Genomic DNA, 17,462 nt, shown 5'->3' with positions numbered 1-17,462 from the left:
GCCATATAGTTTTGTTTTTTAGAGATTTTATTTATTAGAGAGAGAGAGAGAACACAAGCAGGGGAAACAGGAGGGAGAGGGAGAAGAAGCAGGCTCCCAGTTGAGCAGAAAGCCTGACATGGGGCTCAAACCCAGGTCTCTGAGATCAGGAGTTAAGTCAAAGTCAGATGCCAAACCGACTGAGCCACCCAGTTTGCCCTATGATTTTTTGGGACACTAAGACTTTTAACACAATTTTTGTCAAAAGCAGGACCATCATAAATAAGATATTGAAAAATCATAATTATCACCAAAAGGGTATGTAAGAGATCCAAGCTAACATCCTAAAATGCTTTAAACGCGAGAGCAGTGGCTCTCCGACTAGAACTTGGATTTACCTGTACCGTTTTCCTTCTGAAAAGCAGCTGCACTTCAGGCTCGGGGACAGGCTAATCGGGGAAAATGTGTGTTCTTTATTGCAGTAAGAAAATGTAATGAGACCCACCATCTGAACTTTTTAAGTGTACAAAACAGTGTTGCCAGCGACAGACCCCAGTTTGCCCAGCAGAGCTCTAGAAGGCATTCACCTCGCTTAACTGAAACTTTAGAGCCATTGAATAGTGACTCCTTCCCAGCCCCTGCAAGAGTCTTGAGCTGGGATTCTTACACTCACACACCCCCCACACGCCCCTTGGCCAACCCAGTTTTTGATTAAACACAAAATCATCCATGGGGGAAGTAAAACATCCAGAGTCTGAATTGCTCTGATGACGACTAGATGGTACATTAGAAATAGTGACTCAGGATGTTGCACACTGGGGGCCCTCAGCTTTGTTAAAAAAAAAAAAAAATTAGTTGCTAACATTTGGAAATCGTATTTCATATAGAAATCTGTACGTTCACTTTCTCTAGGGAGATCAGGTTCGGCGACCCTGGCCTCCCCTTCATTTCCATGTGGCCACATAAGCCGGAGATGGAACAGCTGCTGTCCCCTTTTAGAGGAAGAATGGGGCTCTCCAGACCACCCCGGCCTCCCCGTAAGTCCTATTCTGCTGTACCTGGCCTGCCTGGTTCCCCAGCAAACTTAGCTGGCTCTGTGGACTCTGGAGTTTGCAATCCCTGCAGTAAGGCTCTTGCACTAATAAGGAAGTTGTTTGGGAACCGCAAATGACCTGCAGACTTGGTCTCCTCCACTCCCCTGTCCCTTGCCAGAGCCTAACAAGAGGCAAGTAATATTCTAACGGGGCAATCTTGACTCTGTTCTCATTCGTTAGAATAAAAAAACAAATCGTTTGCAAACTTTGGTACTAATGTTAGTAACAAACTGGACCACAGCTTCCATTTGGCCACGACACTATCACTGAAAACCTCGGACAGAGAGATTTGATTCTGTGCTTCCCGGCGCCAATTCTGGCTTTGGGGTAGGCCTACCGAATGAGGAAACCGTTGAACACTGAACAAATTGTAGGGTTTGAGGAGTAAAATAACAGAATCAAGCATTTCTAGTTCATGTAATTTTAGGTTTCTAAAAATGTTGCTTCTAAGCAAAAATGTGGAAGCATGACATTTGTGTTATCATGTAAAATGATTTTGGGGGAAAAAATGTAGAATGAGAGGCATCCAGGTCACAAGGCCATTACCTCGAAAACGCAAACAGAAACATTTGAGACAGGCATTGCATTACAGCAAATCCTAGGGGGAAAATGGCCACTTTGATAATATGTCCCTATTTTCAAATTACCCCAAATATCTTTGTCTCGGTAGACTGAGGAAACATAAACCTGGGAGAGGCAGAAAGGGGAACAATCTAGAGATATACTGCGGGAGGTGCAGGGATGTGTTAAATGGGCCCTCCAAAATGAATAGCAGTTCAAAAACAGGAAGACGTTCTGGCCTGCAGAGACATCCCTTGCTCCAAATGTGTATGATTTACGTCCAAAAAACGACCACACGTGGGTCACATCTCCCAGTCTGGGTTACTACAGCTGCCTAGAACACTGCCCCCCATCTACACCGCCGCGCCCCTGGGCCTGTCCATGCCTGCCTCCCGCAGCCGGCAGCGCATGGACACATGCACCCTTGGACCGCGGGGCTGAGAGGGTGGAAGGGGTAATCGAGTCACTTCTGCAGGAACTGGGCAATAAGTGGTGAGAAATGCTATGGGTCCGCCAGCTCTGTTCTTGAGTTTCACAAATAGATTTTTCATTTGTTGTCTTACATTTCCTCTGGACCCCTAAATGGTTCTTACCCGACAGGGTTGCTGTGAGGAATAAATGAGATAATGCATAAATGGAAAGCATTTTGGGCTCAGCCTTAGCCTCCATCTAAATACTCAAATGTCATTTTCTACCCAAACCATAAGCTCTGGCCCTCTGAGGGAGGGCATTTACACCTCTGTCGAAGAATGTCCAGTTTCGGGCGCGTGGAAACTACTCTCTGAGTGACTTTTCAAACTACTTTCACAGTGAAGTGAGTTTGTAGGTCTTACAATACACTTGCTGTAATACATCAAATAAGAGGCATGTCAAGTATTTTTCGAAGCCAAGCAGGACTCACGTACAAATGCAGGCATCGTGCAGTCTTATCTGCAATAAGAAATTATGACAACTGAATGAAGATTATACACTTTAATCAACTATAATAAATCGATTATTATATATTATATAAAAATTCTGATCCATGCATCAGATTACATAAATTATACAACTGTCACATTATGCAATGCTTACAGACTTTTGGGTTTGTACCTGCAAAAATGTATACAAGTTACCAGAGCATTTTACTTAGTAGGATGTAATACTCTTCAGTTATAAATAATGCTTGTATCTTTCAAGTACCTGCTAAATATATACACTTCTAGGTCTGCAGCATTTTTTTTGTACCTCAAAATACAAACCACCTGGAAGCTTCAAAGATGAACAGGTCCAATGTATCATTTTTTACAGACCTCTATTCCATTGTAAGAGTGGAAATCTTCAACACAGAAAATAAATGAAATAAAACGTCAACTCTAGTTTAATGCTTGAAAGCTTCTACACTTCTTATTAAATACATCAGAAAACCCTTCATATGCAGATTAATTAGTTAAGGTGCTACCTATTGCATATTAAATACTTCCAATGATTGCATCTGGATTATTAAAGTTATAAATCTGTGAAAATGGGGGCTTTCGATGTGTGCTGACAGACCCTCACATCTCCATGAACCAGCGGCACCGTGGTCCTTTACCTCTTACTTCAAAGAGATCGAGTGAATGAGCATGCTTTATACTTCACTTACACAGACACACATACCCACACACCCCCCCCACACGACACCTACCATATCTATAAGACATATGAGTACATGGACATCAAGAAGTTTCAGCTTGAATTACAAACCCAAAGTAGGTCGCTTCTCCTAAAAAGCTACAGAGGAGGAAAATAAAAGCTCTCGTGTAACAATTACTAGATACATTAAAGACAGCAGTTTTTTGCTTTTGTTTTAAGAGTCTCCTTGCTACAGAATAAGCACCCTTATGGGGGCGGGAGGCGGGGGGAGGGGGGTGCGAAGATGGAGAACTACGTGAAGGGAGGATGTGAGGAAAGCAAGTCTGTCACTAATGAGCTGAGTTCTACTTAGGTTTCCATTCATGAAATCCTTTTAAATACAAGGCAACATTTTCACAGCTGGAAAATTACAACAAAGTCTTCATTTACTGCCAAAAGCAATAGATGTAGTTATGCACAATCTATGGATAATACTACATTCATGGGAGGGAGGCAAAACTAGGTTCAATGCACAATATAGCAGCAAAAAGCAATACTTGAACGTTTTCCATGAATGGGTGACACGTCACTTTATATACAATTCTAAGCTATAACCCTGGGATTCAGTAAATGCGATTTGAAGCCTAAGTGGTGGGACAGTAGGTCCAATACTTTCAAAGCTGGATTTTAGAACTGGAAGGGGAACTGGCTGGAAAACAATACTGTTTTGAAAATAACAGCAGAAATACTTTAGTCATAACAGAAATATGTTAGCTTCAGACAGCTTTAGGATAAATATCGATTCTGTGATTCAAAAAAATTCTCTTAACAGTGGGAGTATTCTTCTGCACACACTGCTTAAGCGTAAAAGCAAAATCTGTCTGTAAGTCTACTGCGCAGGGCACTACTGAATGAGTGCGTGTCTTTTATTTCTATGGCTAAACTACTAACAAAATATACCATTAGAACACGTAAAGGTTACATTTTGGAGAGATTAACCGAAGGTGATCTTTTTGGCCTTTTTTTTTCCTACAATGCTAGAAACCAAAACTACTGTTTGCACTTCTGCCCAAACACAGCAAACACTGACATGTTTGCTTGGGAATTCATTTTTACTTTTTGATTTTAGTGTTTTATATGGACCAATTATGAAAACATGTAATAAGCTTGACTCTAGGTCCCCAGCGGAAGTTCACAAACATTGGGACAGAACATTTTCAGGCAGTGACAAGGGCAGATTCCGTTTTCAGTACAATTCTCATCTCAGACTGAAAGATAAAAATACTGATTCAGTTATAACCGAATCATTCATGTCTCGTAAGTTTAATCCTTAACAGTTTCATCCTGGCAGAGACCTCTCCTTAGAAATGAATTACCTCATAAAAAGAATAGTATTCGAACAATATTTTTTAACGAATTCTATTTACATAAAATATATCCCCAATACAAAACTGACACCTTGGTTCATTTTATAAAGAACAAATTTGGCCAAAGCATATTAAAATATCTGCAGATAATCTGTCATAATACTGAAAACGCATGGATTTTAGTATTTTAAAAAGTGTAAGAAGAGCTTCAGTTATACTAACAGAAAAAAATGCTAAGAATTTTATAATATTTAATAAAATGCTAACTAAAAATGGCACCGTGTTAAAAAATAATAATTACGAAGACCTCAAATGAGAAAATAGAATTCTAAACCAGATTTTGAGGTTTAGTATAGAAATTTATATGTGGAAAAAAAAAGTTGGAAAAAGCTATTTTTCCTTCTCCATTTCTTCATTTAAAAAAATTATTTAATTTTTTGTATTTAGGAAAAGTTCCCAGAATTTCAAAATGTACATTCTCACAGGAAAACTAAGGAAACTCAGAAAATACAAATGAGCAATTTTAGCTCACGAATATACACTTGGCCAAGTATTATCTGATTCAGAATATTAAAATGAGCAAAACTCTTCTATCTGCTTTGTACTGAATTTTCAATAAAGTCTCTGAGAGAACTATTAGACAAAAATGTGCTCATTAAGAGCCTGGAGAATGAATACAGGTCTCCATATACAGGTGAATTTTTTCTTCTAAAACCAGAGACACGGATTCACTGTTTCATAGTAAGTATTTCAGATTTTTAAGGAAAAAATAAGATGACTAGTAATGTTTTCATACTATTGTTTTCTACTTTACATTTCAGGCTTATTTTGTACAAACCTGTAAAGATAATTCACGGAAGTAGTCGCTACTTTGGGGGAGCAGCCTTGCAAGAGCTGACATGTAATTTTGCAATAAACCGATTCTTAAAGGGGGGTGCAGAACAGTGTGTACGGTGCCTCGCTGGGAAGGTCTGTTCCAACAACTCACTCCTTCAGCGACTCTTATTTTGGTTCAAGACCCAAATGCAACCATCTGTTCTATTCTTTACGTAACTTGAAACCAAGCTGAACTCTTCATTCCTAGAATTTGCCCACTGCTTTGGGTTATCAGGGATCAGACGGTCACCTACTTTCCCCCCCCTCAGAATTATTTTCAGATCTAACTGCCTAATATTTTCTTTGCTAGTGATTTAAAGGCATTCAGAATCTCAACAGAACAGACTACATTAGCTTCTCTTCTACTTAAAGAAAACGCAAATGTTAAGATAAAAAATTGATTCAAGAAATTTGTACTCTTGTGACCCTAGTCAATTTTCCTAAATTTGTCATGCTTAAAAAACAAAACAAAACAAAACAAACCCTTTGGAATCATTCCTTTCAGAAAGAGAGCAAACATCTGATGCTGGGATAATATATAGGAGCAGCTCGTTGGGAAACCAAGATTCGCAAAGTCAAGAGTGATCTGAAGCAGCTTACCTACAACGAACGGTACTAGCAGCAATGATGATTTGTTCTGTATCGCTAGAGCACACAGAGATGTTCAAATTAAGAAACTGGTGTCCTAATTTTAGAGGCAATCAGTTGTTTTTAAATGTTCTAAAAACACATGTATATATGAGGTATATGCATGTATTTTATATACAAAGATACATGAACATATATTCATGTACATATATATGCATATAAAATATGAATTTTGTAGTGTTTATAATGAACAGTATTCCTGCAGCTAAGTATGTCTACAAATTGACTTCTGAGAAACCAGCCACAGCATCGATTCTGCTTTATGAGATCTATTCCTGAGGAATAAGAAGTCACGTACTTCTGAAGCTGTCCCTAGGCCCGTGGCAGGTCAGTAGGCCGGCATCAGCACCTAAGTGAATCCTAAGGAACCGCTTATTCATTGAGAATCTGGCCCATTTTCACTTTAAATGTTTAAATTATTTAGCTCACTTCAAAGGTCACTCTTGATGGTCCCTGCTAATATTTACAGGTAAAATAATTTTTCACAAGACGTAGAGTATATAATGAAGCCTGATAATGTAGTTTCTTGCAGTACCAAGATTTTCTTCTTTTTCTCTTTCTTCTTTCCTTTTTGCCCCTAATTACAAATGCAGTACAACCGGCTTATTAACTGTTGGCGAATTTGCCAGCTTTCCTGGATGGTTCGTATGGCACTCTGAGGATACTGGGTGTCTCCTCCATGACCCTCACGAGGAGGTTGTCGATGTAGTCCTCGAGTTCCCGGATGTGGGTGTCTTTCCTCCTAAGGAGCTCTTTGTGCTTCACTAGCTCCTGCAGGACCTCCTCGTAGGTCAGACCACGATACCCTGCGGTGGCATCAAAAGGGTTGTTGTCCTGAAACAGGAGAAAGATGGGTCACTTTAGGAGACAGAACATGGGGGACAACTTCAGAATTATTCTGAACTTCAATTTTTGATTTTTCAAACCCTGATCAAGTTTTTTCTGTGTCCTTGGCTAGAACCAACGTGACCGTTCACACCGCAGCCAGCCAGTCCTGAGCCAAGAACTCGGGCAGATGCTCCGAAGCCTTGACTGTAATTCTAAATCTTTCTAGAACTGTTTTTTACATTGTGGACAATGTCCTAATATACGAAATTGACCATATTATTTAGGATTAAGAGACAACATGTTCTATAACAGATATAACTAAAATAGATAAAAACTAAAGATTTCTAAGAGTTTACTTGGAAAAACTCTTACGTAGCTACTGAGAACTATACATTTGGACAACGGCTTAGTCCTCATGGAACTGCTTCCAATGAACTGTGGTTTAATGTTATGACTTTGGCTTTTTATTGCAGATGGTTTCAAGAAGCAGCAGAATCAAATGTGCTTCTCCACTTCGCTATGAACTGTTCAAGGCCTCCAGAATTAAATCAATGAGCAGCCTTGGAAGAAGCCCCATGGGAGTAACTTCTGTTTTAATTTAGAGGCAAACACAGTTTTTTCTCCCCTGAGGAACCAGTCTCTTTCCTCCTGCTAGTGCTAATCCCTATATAACTTATTTCCCTTTTTGCCCTGGATATTAGGAAACTCAGAGTTCAACTACAATCATGTGAAGGAACACTCGGATTTGTAGATCTGCGTTTTCTCCTTTCACTTATTCGCCTATTTTGCTAACTTTATTCTATCGGTGTTCTTCTTTACACAAAAATAATATTTAAAAAAAACAGAAGATATTGATTTAATTCATTTTTTATTACAAAGCACTCTAATAGTAAAAGAAAAATGTTTGTCAGAAATTTCGTCAAAACAGCACTGGAACATCACCTACAGTGTATAGTATTTAGATTTTCATTAGATAAACACCCAAATATAAAGGAGCAACCTTTATGCCTTTTTAAACATAGCTCTATCCTTAAAACTCAACAGCTTAGAAATGGTTTTTATCACTTTTTTCAAAACATTTCCATTTGGCTTTAAGGAAAATAAACTAAAACAATGAGGAAACGGGTCTTGCTCTTAAGGACTAATTGTATCTTATCTATTCTGCGGAGGAAGAAGAACAGGGACTGGCAGGTGAATGCAAAAAGGCCTTTCTCTCTCTCTCTCTCCCTTTTTGATTGGATTAAATTTGTCTTTACTCGTTTTCGGGATCTACTTTAATTTGATATATGTCTAGTGCTCATCGGGAAAGCCAAAGTGTAACTTCTTATCCCCTCCTCCTGCAGGCACCTTGACTTCACCGATCAGAGGAACACCTGCAGTACAGGCATCAGTTCGATGCTTCGGTTACCAAAGTCACTCCCTTCTCAAGGATAAAGCGAAAAATTCAGGACCGGAAACTGCTCCAACCCCATGGAATCGCTCATGTTTTACAGAGAAGATATAGCTCATGCTAGGCCTTTCATAGACACTGCCGAACAGAAATGGGTAACAGGCACCCCAAGCAGTGGGCTCTGCCTGTTTAAAGGAGGAAACCAGGTTGAAGGCACAGTGGGCTCAACAGCAGGTGATCAGGGGAGAATGAGCAGAGCAGCAGAAACGAGATGCGGGGCAGGGCATGGAGAGACTGACATGGGAGGTTCCGAAAGACCCTTGAGGATGGTGGATTACTGCAATGGGAAATAGGAAGCCACTGAAGGTTTCTAAAGAGGGGCAGGATATGATCGAAGAGAAGTTCTAGGAAAATTAAAACGGCAGCAGTGGGTAGGACCATTTGGAGGGGCTGAGATTCGCTGCAAAGCTACTGAAATGTTAAAGACAAGTTACTAAGAGCCTCCATTAGATTAACAGAATGCACGGGATGCCAATGGAAAGTGAGCTTAAATTCTCTAAGACTGTATTTAAAACAACTTATTTTACCATTAGAAACTGGGGACAGATACAACTTCAGCAGCTGTATTACCTCTGTCCCTAAAAACATTTAAGAATATTGCTTTACCACAACACTGGAGACAAGTGTTGGTTTACTTTTTCTCCTCTCTCGATCTTTTGTAATAATAACAGTACACACACACACACACACATTCATGTATTTACTAATTCATTTAATTGGTCATGAGCAGTTTAGAGGTACAAAACTTACAATTTCCTAACCACACTCTTATTAAACATTTATTATATTAAGCAGATTTCTATAGAAAAGATAGGACACAGTATTGAGGTAAGTATATTTGTTAAATTTATTAAAAATAAGCTAAACTTTCTTACTGTAACCCAAGTAATTCTGCATAGATTTGAGACAGATACTGGCCTAGGCCTCACTTCCCTTATCTGATAAATGAGATGTTCTTCACAGTTCCTTTCAACTTTAAAATTTCCTGGTCTACAAAGTAATTTTTTTTCTGAACTGCATTTTAGAAAAGTAATAACATCCAACCTACATGATTTCATTTACCTAATAAAACATATACTGAAAAATAGGTGCTCTTGTGTGAATTGCATGGGTTAATGAAATTGAACTAAATGGGTTTCGTTACTGACTAGTTGACTGTTTTATGTGTTTTCTTGGTTTAACATAATAACAGCATCTGTCTGAATCTCTCTAATCTTAATCAAATTACACATATATGAACTGATTTCTCCAAACTAATTAAGTGATGATATATGGTTAGAAAATCATTTATATTGTTATATTTAACAGCACACCAGTACTACCAGATAATGTGATTGAAACTTTTTTTTAAACATTTTGCTAAAGACAATGAGGATGAAAGACATGTCGAAAAATTCTTATTTTGATACATGTAGTTTACATTAATGCCATGATATGAATCAATCTAACAATTTAATCTCTCAAAATAATTAATCATCATCCCAGGATACTGCTCAACACTTTAAAACCATAATCTAGAGTAGAAAAGCCATTATTTGGCTTATTCTCCCCCTCACAACCATCTAGTACTTATGTACAGACAGATTTCCTGGAAATACATTTCTGACCTTTTCAATACATTTTCCATTTGTCCTTTTATGTGAAAATTTTCCCCCAAATTTCTGCATCAAGTTTCTATACAGGAAAACATCTTAGAAACACATGTACTATAAACTATATTCTGGAAAAAAATATAAAATAATTAAAAACAGTTTTGTGCTTAGTTCCAGGTTTTATCCCGTATTTGAAAAGCATTTAGCCCTTCTAATTTTAGGCATAAGATTCTCAAATTGACTGAGAATCATACTCAATACATATGTATAGATCTATGTCTCCTATTGTTGATATAGTTCCCAATAAAATAATAAAGATTAATATTGATCCATACAATAGGAAATCAAATAAATAATTTTCTGGTCACAAAAATTATTTTGCTTAAAGAGGAAAACTCCCAGGCAAATACAAAAGTCAATTATTTTTCCGAAAGATACTTCTAATACTGTTCTCGGAAAAACTTCTAAAATTGAGACCTCCAAACTGGTCGAGACTTACATAAGCTACAGTGGGACTCCAAAGTCCTTAATATTTACTCCCCTGGCTCCACACAGATAGCACATGTGTTTTTAAGATGTCTTCTTATATTGAAATTTAATGTAAATTTGTCTTCTCTCTTCCCCTTTCACAACCAATCCTTTGTCATTCCGACCCAACCTCTGTTAAAAATTTCCATATGCAGATATCAGAAAATAGGGAGTGGGTGAGAGATCAGCAGCATTATTACCCGAAGTTTTCCAATCGGAATTTTAAATAACGGAGTTGTACAAAAGACTTTGGAGAATTGCGAGTGATCTATTTTTTGCTTCACACATAGCCTAGCCTTTTAAACTAGGAAATGTATATTTTTTGCAATATTTAAATTTCAACAAAAGCAAATTATCAGGACTCAAAATAACTGGAGATTTAAAGAAAGGTTGTCCTGGTAACCAAATATTGGTGGGGCACTAACTGACATCCAAGGCAGCTAGAGGGGAGAGAGAGAGATAAGATGAAGGCTTGGCATTCTCTGATCATCTCATTATTGTTCTAATGAGGAACTTTGCTCTGGGAATATCATCTCAGCTACTTTCACATCTTTTGTCCTACTGCCTTCATCTCCCTTTCAGTTCTTAATTAGGCCTTAAAGAGCTCGCACTGCCCTTTCAACTGGCTACTGCTCCTGTTTAAACACTGCGGTTTCACAGACAGGTGTTGGCAATAGCATGTAAGACATACAAACTTAATTACAAAATACTATGTCCAGAAGGGGAAAAAAATAACTTGGTGGACGGCTATTATCGGAGAACTTAATGTAAATTACTTCAAACATCTTACAATCTTCAACATAAAAATTGTTCAAATACTTTTCCTCAGTAACGTTTGGTAGAAGGATGAGCTTTCTCCTCTTAATTGTATCCTGCAGTAAATTAACAACACCTAGTAATCCTTTCACTGTCATTTAGAATAGTTAGTATTCCCGAGAAAAATAATCACACATCAAGGATTCTTTTATCACCTTTAAATCCTTTAACTAAAACAATTTTCACATTTTATTTCTTTAAAGAATTCTAAGGATGCTGTTACAGCAATAAATTACAAGATTGGGAAAAGTACATTTACAAGCACAGAGAAATTGTAATTAAGGTTACTTAATAAACAATAGCTGCACATTAGATCGATTTTTTGATGTTGCATTTTGTTTAAGATTAAGTAACCGCCTGATAGAATTCATTTTACTATCTGATCAAAGGCTGACTTCATATATTCTGACATTTCTCGCCAGACTGCCATATTCTAAAGACTTGAGTATTTATGAAACATCAAAACTTATAAATCATTTACATAAAACAGCAAAAACGCAGTACAAAGCCCTCTGCCTCTATAATGTTTTCTACAATTCTAAGTACAAATAACTACATTTAGAATGGTTTACACACCACACTGTCTTCTAGGCATATCACATCATAGAAAATTGTGATATGTTATTGCTTTAAGAAATTCTTATTATACATCTGGATCACACACATTAAGGACAGATGGTTCAAACAGCAACCACCGGCCTCTTGGAATAAAGGCTCTATTTCTGTTATTCAGTGAGAATTCAGTTTTCTACCAAGAACATGTGCCGGTATTTTTGTAAAGTGACTTACTCTCTAGGTTTGATGCATTTAGAATTGACTGAACATGCAGTGGAACTCGGAACAGAGAGTCAAAGCTGGACTTCAAATAATAACAAAATGAAGTTAAGATATCTGAATAGTCCTTGCAAAATCTGTGAGTTAATTCAGCTGGTCGCTTCCCAGCCTGTTAGTATATTTGGTTTTGTTCTAAGAAGGTAAGTGTCCCAATGGTTCTTTCAAAGCCTCTCCCCGTTAACTAGCTCTCTTGCCAGGATGCTTTTCCTATTGTTCGATGTTAATAAGGCAGCTTTATTCTTTCTTCGATTTTTGCCACAACATCAAAAAATGTTCATTTTCTCCACGGGTTCTTATTTCCTAACTATAATGTTGACCTTGACATACAGCTTTCACATTCATTTTAACACAGTCTGTACACAAAATACGTGGATTCTAAACTGGCTTCACTTAGAACTGTAATATTTGCTTGAATTTCTACAGATCATAAAGTCACACCCTATTGTATCTTAAAGGCAAAGTTGGAATTTTGCTTTTCTTCTTTCTCCCCAGATTACCACATTAAACTATAATCCAAAGGTAAGTGAGGGATTCAGGATGAAGGTCTTTTTACAAAATGTATACCAGACAGAAGGCTGGCTTGTGGCTTCTCTTCCCGTAATGCACTAACCCCTCTGCAACTTACCGGGATTTTCCTGAGGTCCTCATTGCTTGTCGGATTCATATGAAAACTAAGGAACAAAAGACAAACACAAAAGTTAAAAGTAGATGACACAGTCGACGTGGTTGAGGAAACATAAAAACAGAACCTTCCTAACCGACACTGCAATAACAATTTCTCAAGTCCTAAATGACATGGATGAATGAAAGTTAACCCAGGATGCAGGAGAAAAACGGTATTTACTCAACATTCTAAAGCATCTACAATTTCAAACTTTAAAGGAAAACCCTTCGGTTATTATCAGAACTGAAGAACTGTACCTCCAAACATAGTTTCTAAAAATCTTTAGACATAAGCAATTTTACCCAGCAAGATGGTTATACAGCTGAATTTTATCACTCAGTATTCATTTTATATACACGTACTCACCTGAGGCCTTTCTGATGTACACTGTGGAGAATTCAATAAATTTTAGTTGGCAAGATTGTAGAATGCCAGAGTTAAAGTCATCTTTTAAAAAATCATATATGTATTAGAAAAATTAACTTATAAACATTATCCTATCAATGAGAATGAGTTCAGAGTTGTATGGACTATTTCTGTCATTAACGTGATTTCTAAGTAAGTAGTCTTCAAAATTTAAATACCCAAATGGACCAAAACAAAATGGACTGTTTCCATGTAGAGAGTAAGAGAACATCACAGCTGAATGCTATAATCATTTTCTTCTTTGAAACATGTCCATTAGGAAGGGACTGCGACCAAAAAGAGGCTAAACTTCAAAGCCATCTGATGAGTAAATATTTCATCACTGCTATTCGACTGTAACTTTTGCCCAGCACTTAAGAGTACTGGACATTGGAGCCTCTACAAAGCTTTACTGTCCTAGGAAATTTTTATCCCCCTCCCCGCCAAAAAAATACTTAACTGTAAAATAGACATTTTTTTCATTATCTGTGTTTTATCAGCCAAATAATCGGAATCCTTTGAAGAAATTCACTTTTACAACTTTCGATGGTGCGCATGAAAAGTCCGAACACTGACTATAACACCTGGACAATCTCTACTCCTACAGGCACATGTCCCAAGCTATAAACCCATGGGGACACTTGCACGTACTTGCATGAGAGAAGGCCTCACACGTCCGGCGTTTCATTTGTTATGACTAAGATTCGTAGTACGAGCTTCCCTTAACTGATGACTGACCTTTTCTAGCTAGAGCTCCTGTGGATAAACTGAGTATTTCAGTAGAGCCGGGTGACATGGCAGAGATTAAAACACGTTTTAAATACCCACAAATGAACACCCAGCAACAGGCTGATGCAGCTGACCCACTTTCTCATTCACTGTCTTCACGGTGTTCTATACGGTTCTAGACTAGCATCAGTGTACTGGCAAAGCCTAAAGAGCCTGACCAAAGAGTGGCTTGAAAGAAATTAACAAAAATAAAATCCAAAAGCCACGATCATACGGCACATGTAGCCCGGAGTGCCGTGGGAGCGGCTGCTAACACATATGGTCCCCGTCCTCCGCGATTTCCAGTCCCAGGCAGTCAGCGCCAGGGCAGTCCCGGAGAACTAACCTCTCCTGGCCATCCCCTCGCAGCACACCGTTTTCTAATAGGTCAAGAAACATATCCTGTCTCATGTCTCTCCAACCAACGGAGATATTCTCACGCACAACATGACTTCCGTTCAGGTGTGCGGTACACAACCGTGGTTAGAGAAGTAACTGACGGCCCTGGGGCCAAGGGGTATGAATTCAAATCCCGGCTCTGCCCCAATCTTGCTGTGTGACCCTAAGTAAGTCACTTAACTTCGTGTCATCTGTAAAACGGGGGTGGCCACAGTCCCCGCATAGGAGCCTACTGTTAAGATGAAATGAGTTAACAACATGTAAAACGCTTAGCACAGTGACTAACGGAACACGTTCAGTGAATTATTTAATAAACCTTTACATGGCCCTGAGACTGTGCCAGATATTCCTCTAAGCACTTTACCAAAATTGACCCATTTAATCTTTATAAGCCAAAAGGGAGGTATGATGGTTCATTTTCAGAATAAGAGAACGAGTTACAGAGAGGTTCGGTAACTTGACTGTGGCCACACAGCTGGTAAGGTGGGGGGTGTCTCGCTCCAGGATCTGCCCTCCTAACTGGGACACACGGCCCTAGGTCTGCTGAGTGAGCACCGGCCGCTCTGCTGAAGCCCTGGACGGACAGGGCACACAGATTCCTCAGAATACAAACACCCCCTCATTGTGAGCAGGCACACGGCAGAGCCGCACCTGGGGAGGGAAGGGGGTGCACTCGACAGTCTCATTTTTAGACCACATGGAAGAAAGAAATGTCCCATCATAGCAATTAGCTAAGGAAGGCCAGCGTCAAGGAAAAAGTAGGAGTTAAAATTACATGAAGGACAGGTCTGGCAGAGGGAGAGGGCTCTGAAGACAGACGTGTGGCCTGGGGCTGCAGGACAGCAGCTTGCCATTGCAGGACACCAAAGAGACTAGAACACAAGGCCGTGGGGAAGAAGCAGCCCTTGAAGGCTCTTGATGCAAAACATGGGGTGCTTGGACCTGATCCCTTGGAGCAGTGGCCAAGTTTTTGACAATTTTAATCTCTCATAAATGTACTTAGACATTTCATGTCCGGTAGCATAATCCATACCATTACGATGGACAATAATGACTGTGTGACTATCATGAACAATATTATGACTGTACAAATACCATCCTATGTCTCAGGAAGAACGTATTGAACTGAGAAACAAAAATGCTGGCATTACATTTATTGTAATAAAGATTTTTCGAAAACAGACATCGAGGACACAGATTTTACCAAAATCAAAAAACTACCAACATGTAATATCCAGTAACTTTTAGCCTATGGAACTAAAGTGAGACTCAGTGACAGCCTGAAAAACGTCTGGGAATTCTTACGAATGCTGAAATCACAAAGGTCGCGCCCGGGAAGGGGAAAGGGTGTCGTGCGCAGCCCGCCCCGCTACCCCCATGGTGACCGCCAGCAGGTCGAGCGCAGAGCCCAGGGAGAGGGCTCTCGCTCGGGGCATTGTCTGCAATCTAAAGGCACAGCCCCTCCCTTGTGGTCGGCTTTATTTTCACACACTGACGTGTCAAACACATGACACACTCAGTCATTCATGGCTGTCTTTTTTGATCTGTCCTTAAGGGGGGAGAAAGAGTTAACTGAACTGGACTGAATTAGCTTGGTGAAAAATAAAATGTCGCTATTTATCCAAGTGTGGCACCAATTTGTGTTACCTTTCTCTTTGGACTGCTGTCCTCCTGTCAGACAAGATACCGAATAATGCGGTCTGACTGCTCAACTGAGTTGTTGACAGGTTACGGGAAATGGTGTTTTTAATCAGGTGTAAGATAAACTTAGACATGCTCCTACTGAAAACGTCTATACAAATTTCAACTTCATGATGAAAAAAAAATTAATTTTAGAAATCGAAACTGAAGGACTTTGGGGGTGACAAAGAACTTTAAAGCAAATTGTAAACACTTGGAAATACTTTCAATTCGTATTTTCAAAAATATTTTAAGCTAAGAAGGGGTTTTACCTGAACATTCTAAAGTTTCTGTCAAAGCTTATTTTTTCCCTCATGATATTTCCCAAATTTTAAAGAATTTTTTCCCAGTAAGCTCTAATTTATAAGTTTAAATGGACACTACTCAAGTATATTTCGAGGAATCATTAGTATCTCTTCTATAACATCACTTATTAATTTATTTTGAAGTTAAAATAAATACTGAATAAGGAAATAATTGGTGAGAACTTGAAACTGTCCTAAAATAGCTGCTACGGACCAGCCTTCCACAGATAGGCCAGAAAGGCCAACCAACCTTTATAAAGTGATAAAATTGACCACGCATGAATCACTAAGGCACTTGGCCGTGATCCTTTTCTTCTTTGTCCTTCCTTTTCTCTAAGAAATACATTCTTTTGGAGCAAGAATATCTAAGAAAGAGTAGAGACTATTGAGAGGAAATATGTATTAAGTCCTTGTCAAGAAAAAAACAAAACAAAAACAAAAGCCCCACAGAAGAACAAAGATCTATTAAAACTGATGAACTGTCTTGTTAGCAAAAGACAATGCAAACTGTGTAAATTCCCGGCTCTAGGACTTTAAATCTTTCAGTGAGCAATCACGTAACAACACTTGAAGCTCTTCTGAAGGCATTTAAAAACAAGTATTATTACATCTTCGTAATCTCTCTTTCCAAGCCTCATTATTGCTGAAATTATAAAGCTAAATGCATTTTTGGCCTATACCTTGACCCATTTTGGATTTAATAAGGGAATTGAAGTTATTTGCAAAATCCAGGAGGTGACCCACCTGGCTGGAAGGGGGCAAAGAAGGAAGGGGGGACGTGTAGTAGAGGAGTAACTTTCTCAAACACCATTCAATTCCCTATTGTGTCTGGGAAATAAGTATAACTTTAAACTATCAGAGAAGAACTTCTAAGGTCATTTGCAAAGGACACTATGCTATTGATTTTCTTGTTTAACTGGGAAAGTAGGCACTAGAGACCCAGGACTTCACTCTGGAGACAAATGTAGTTGGGAGAGGAGTATAAACTATAGAGAACTATAACATAACAGAAAACTTTTAATGAATCTGAAAAGAGGAAAAGAAAAAATACCCCCATCGATGGTGAAGCAAGGGC

At 38.7% G+C, this 17,462-nt stretch overlaps 1 protein-coding gene across 1 annotated transcript in view; it reads right to left on the bottom strand.

The window, feature by feature from the left end:
• Window positions 1-2,591: 2,591 nt before the first annotated feature.
• The window catches only part of RAB11FIP2 (RAB11 family interacting protein 2), a 42,518-nt gene continuing 27,647 nt past the window's right edge, over window positions 2,592-17,462 (bottom strand). The window contains exons 4-5 of the mRNA XM_045803241.2: window positions 12,792-12,837; window positions 2,592-6,952 (exon numbers count right to left, since the gene is read on the bottom strand). Of these exons, the coding sequence (XP_045659197.1) occupies window positions 6,725-6,952; window positions 12,792-12,837 (274 nt within the window). The 3' untranslated portion in view covers window positions 2,592-6,724. The remainder of the gene's footprint in view (window positions 6,953-12,791; window positions 12,838-17,462) is intronic.

Source organism: Ursus americanus, chromosome 6 (genome assembly GCF_024610735.1).
Source record: "Ursus americanus isolate L20-20 chromosome 6, mUrsAme1.1.p, whole genome shotgun sequence".
Classification (NCBI taxonomy): Eukaryota; Metazoa; Chordata; class Mammalia; order Carnivora; family Ursidae; genus Ursus; species Ursus americanus.
Note: the sequence above shows the minus strand (reverse complement) of the source record. Positions and strands in the feature narration are given on the sequence as shown.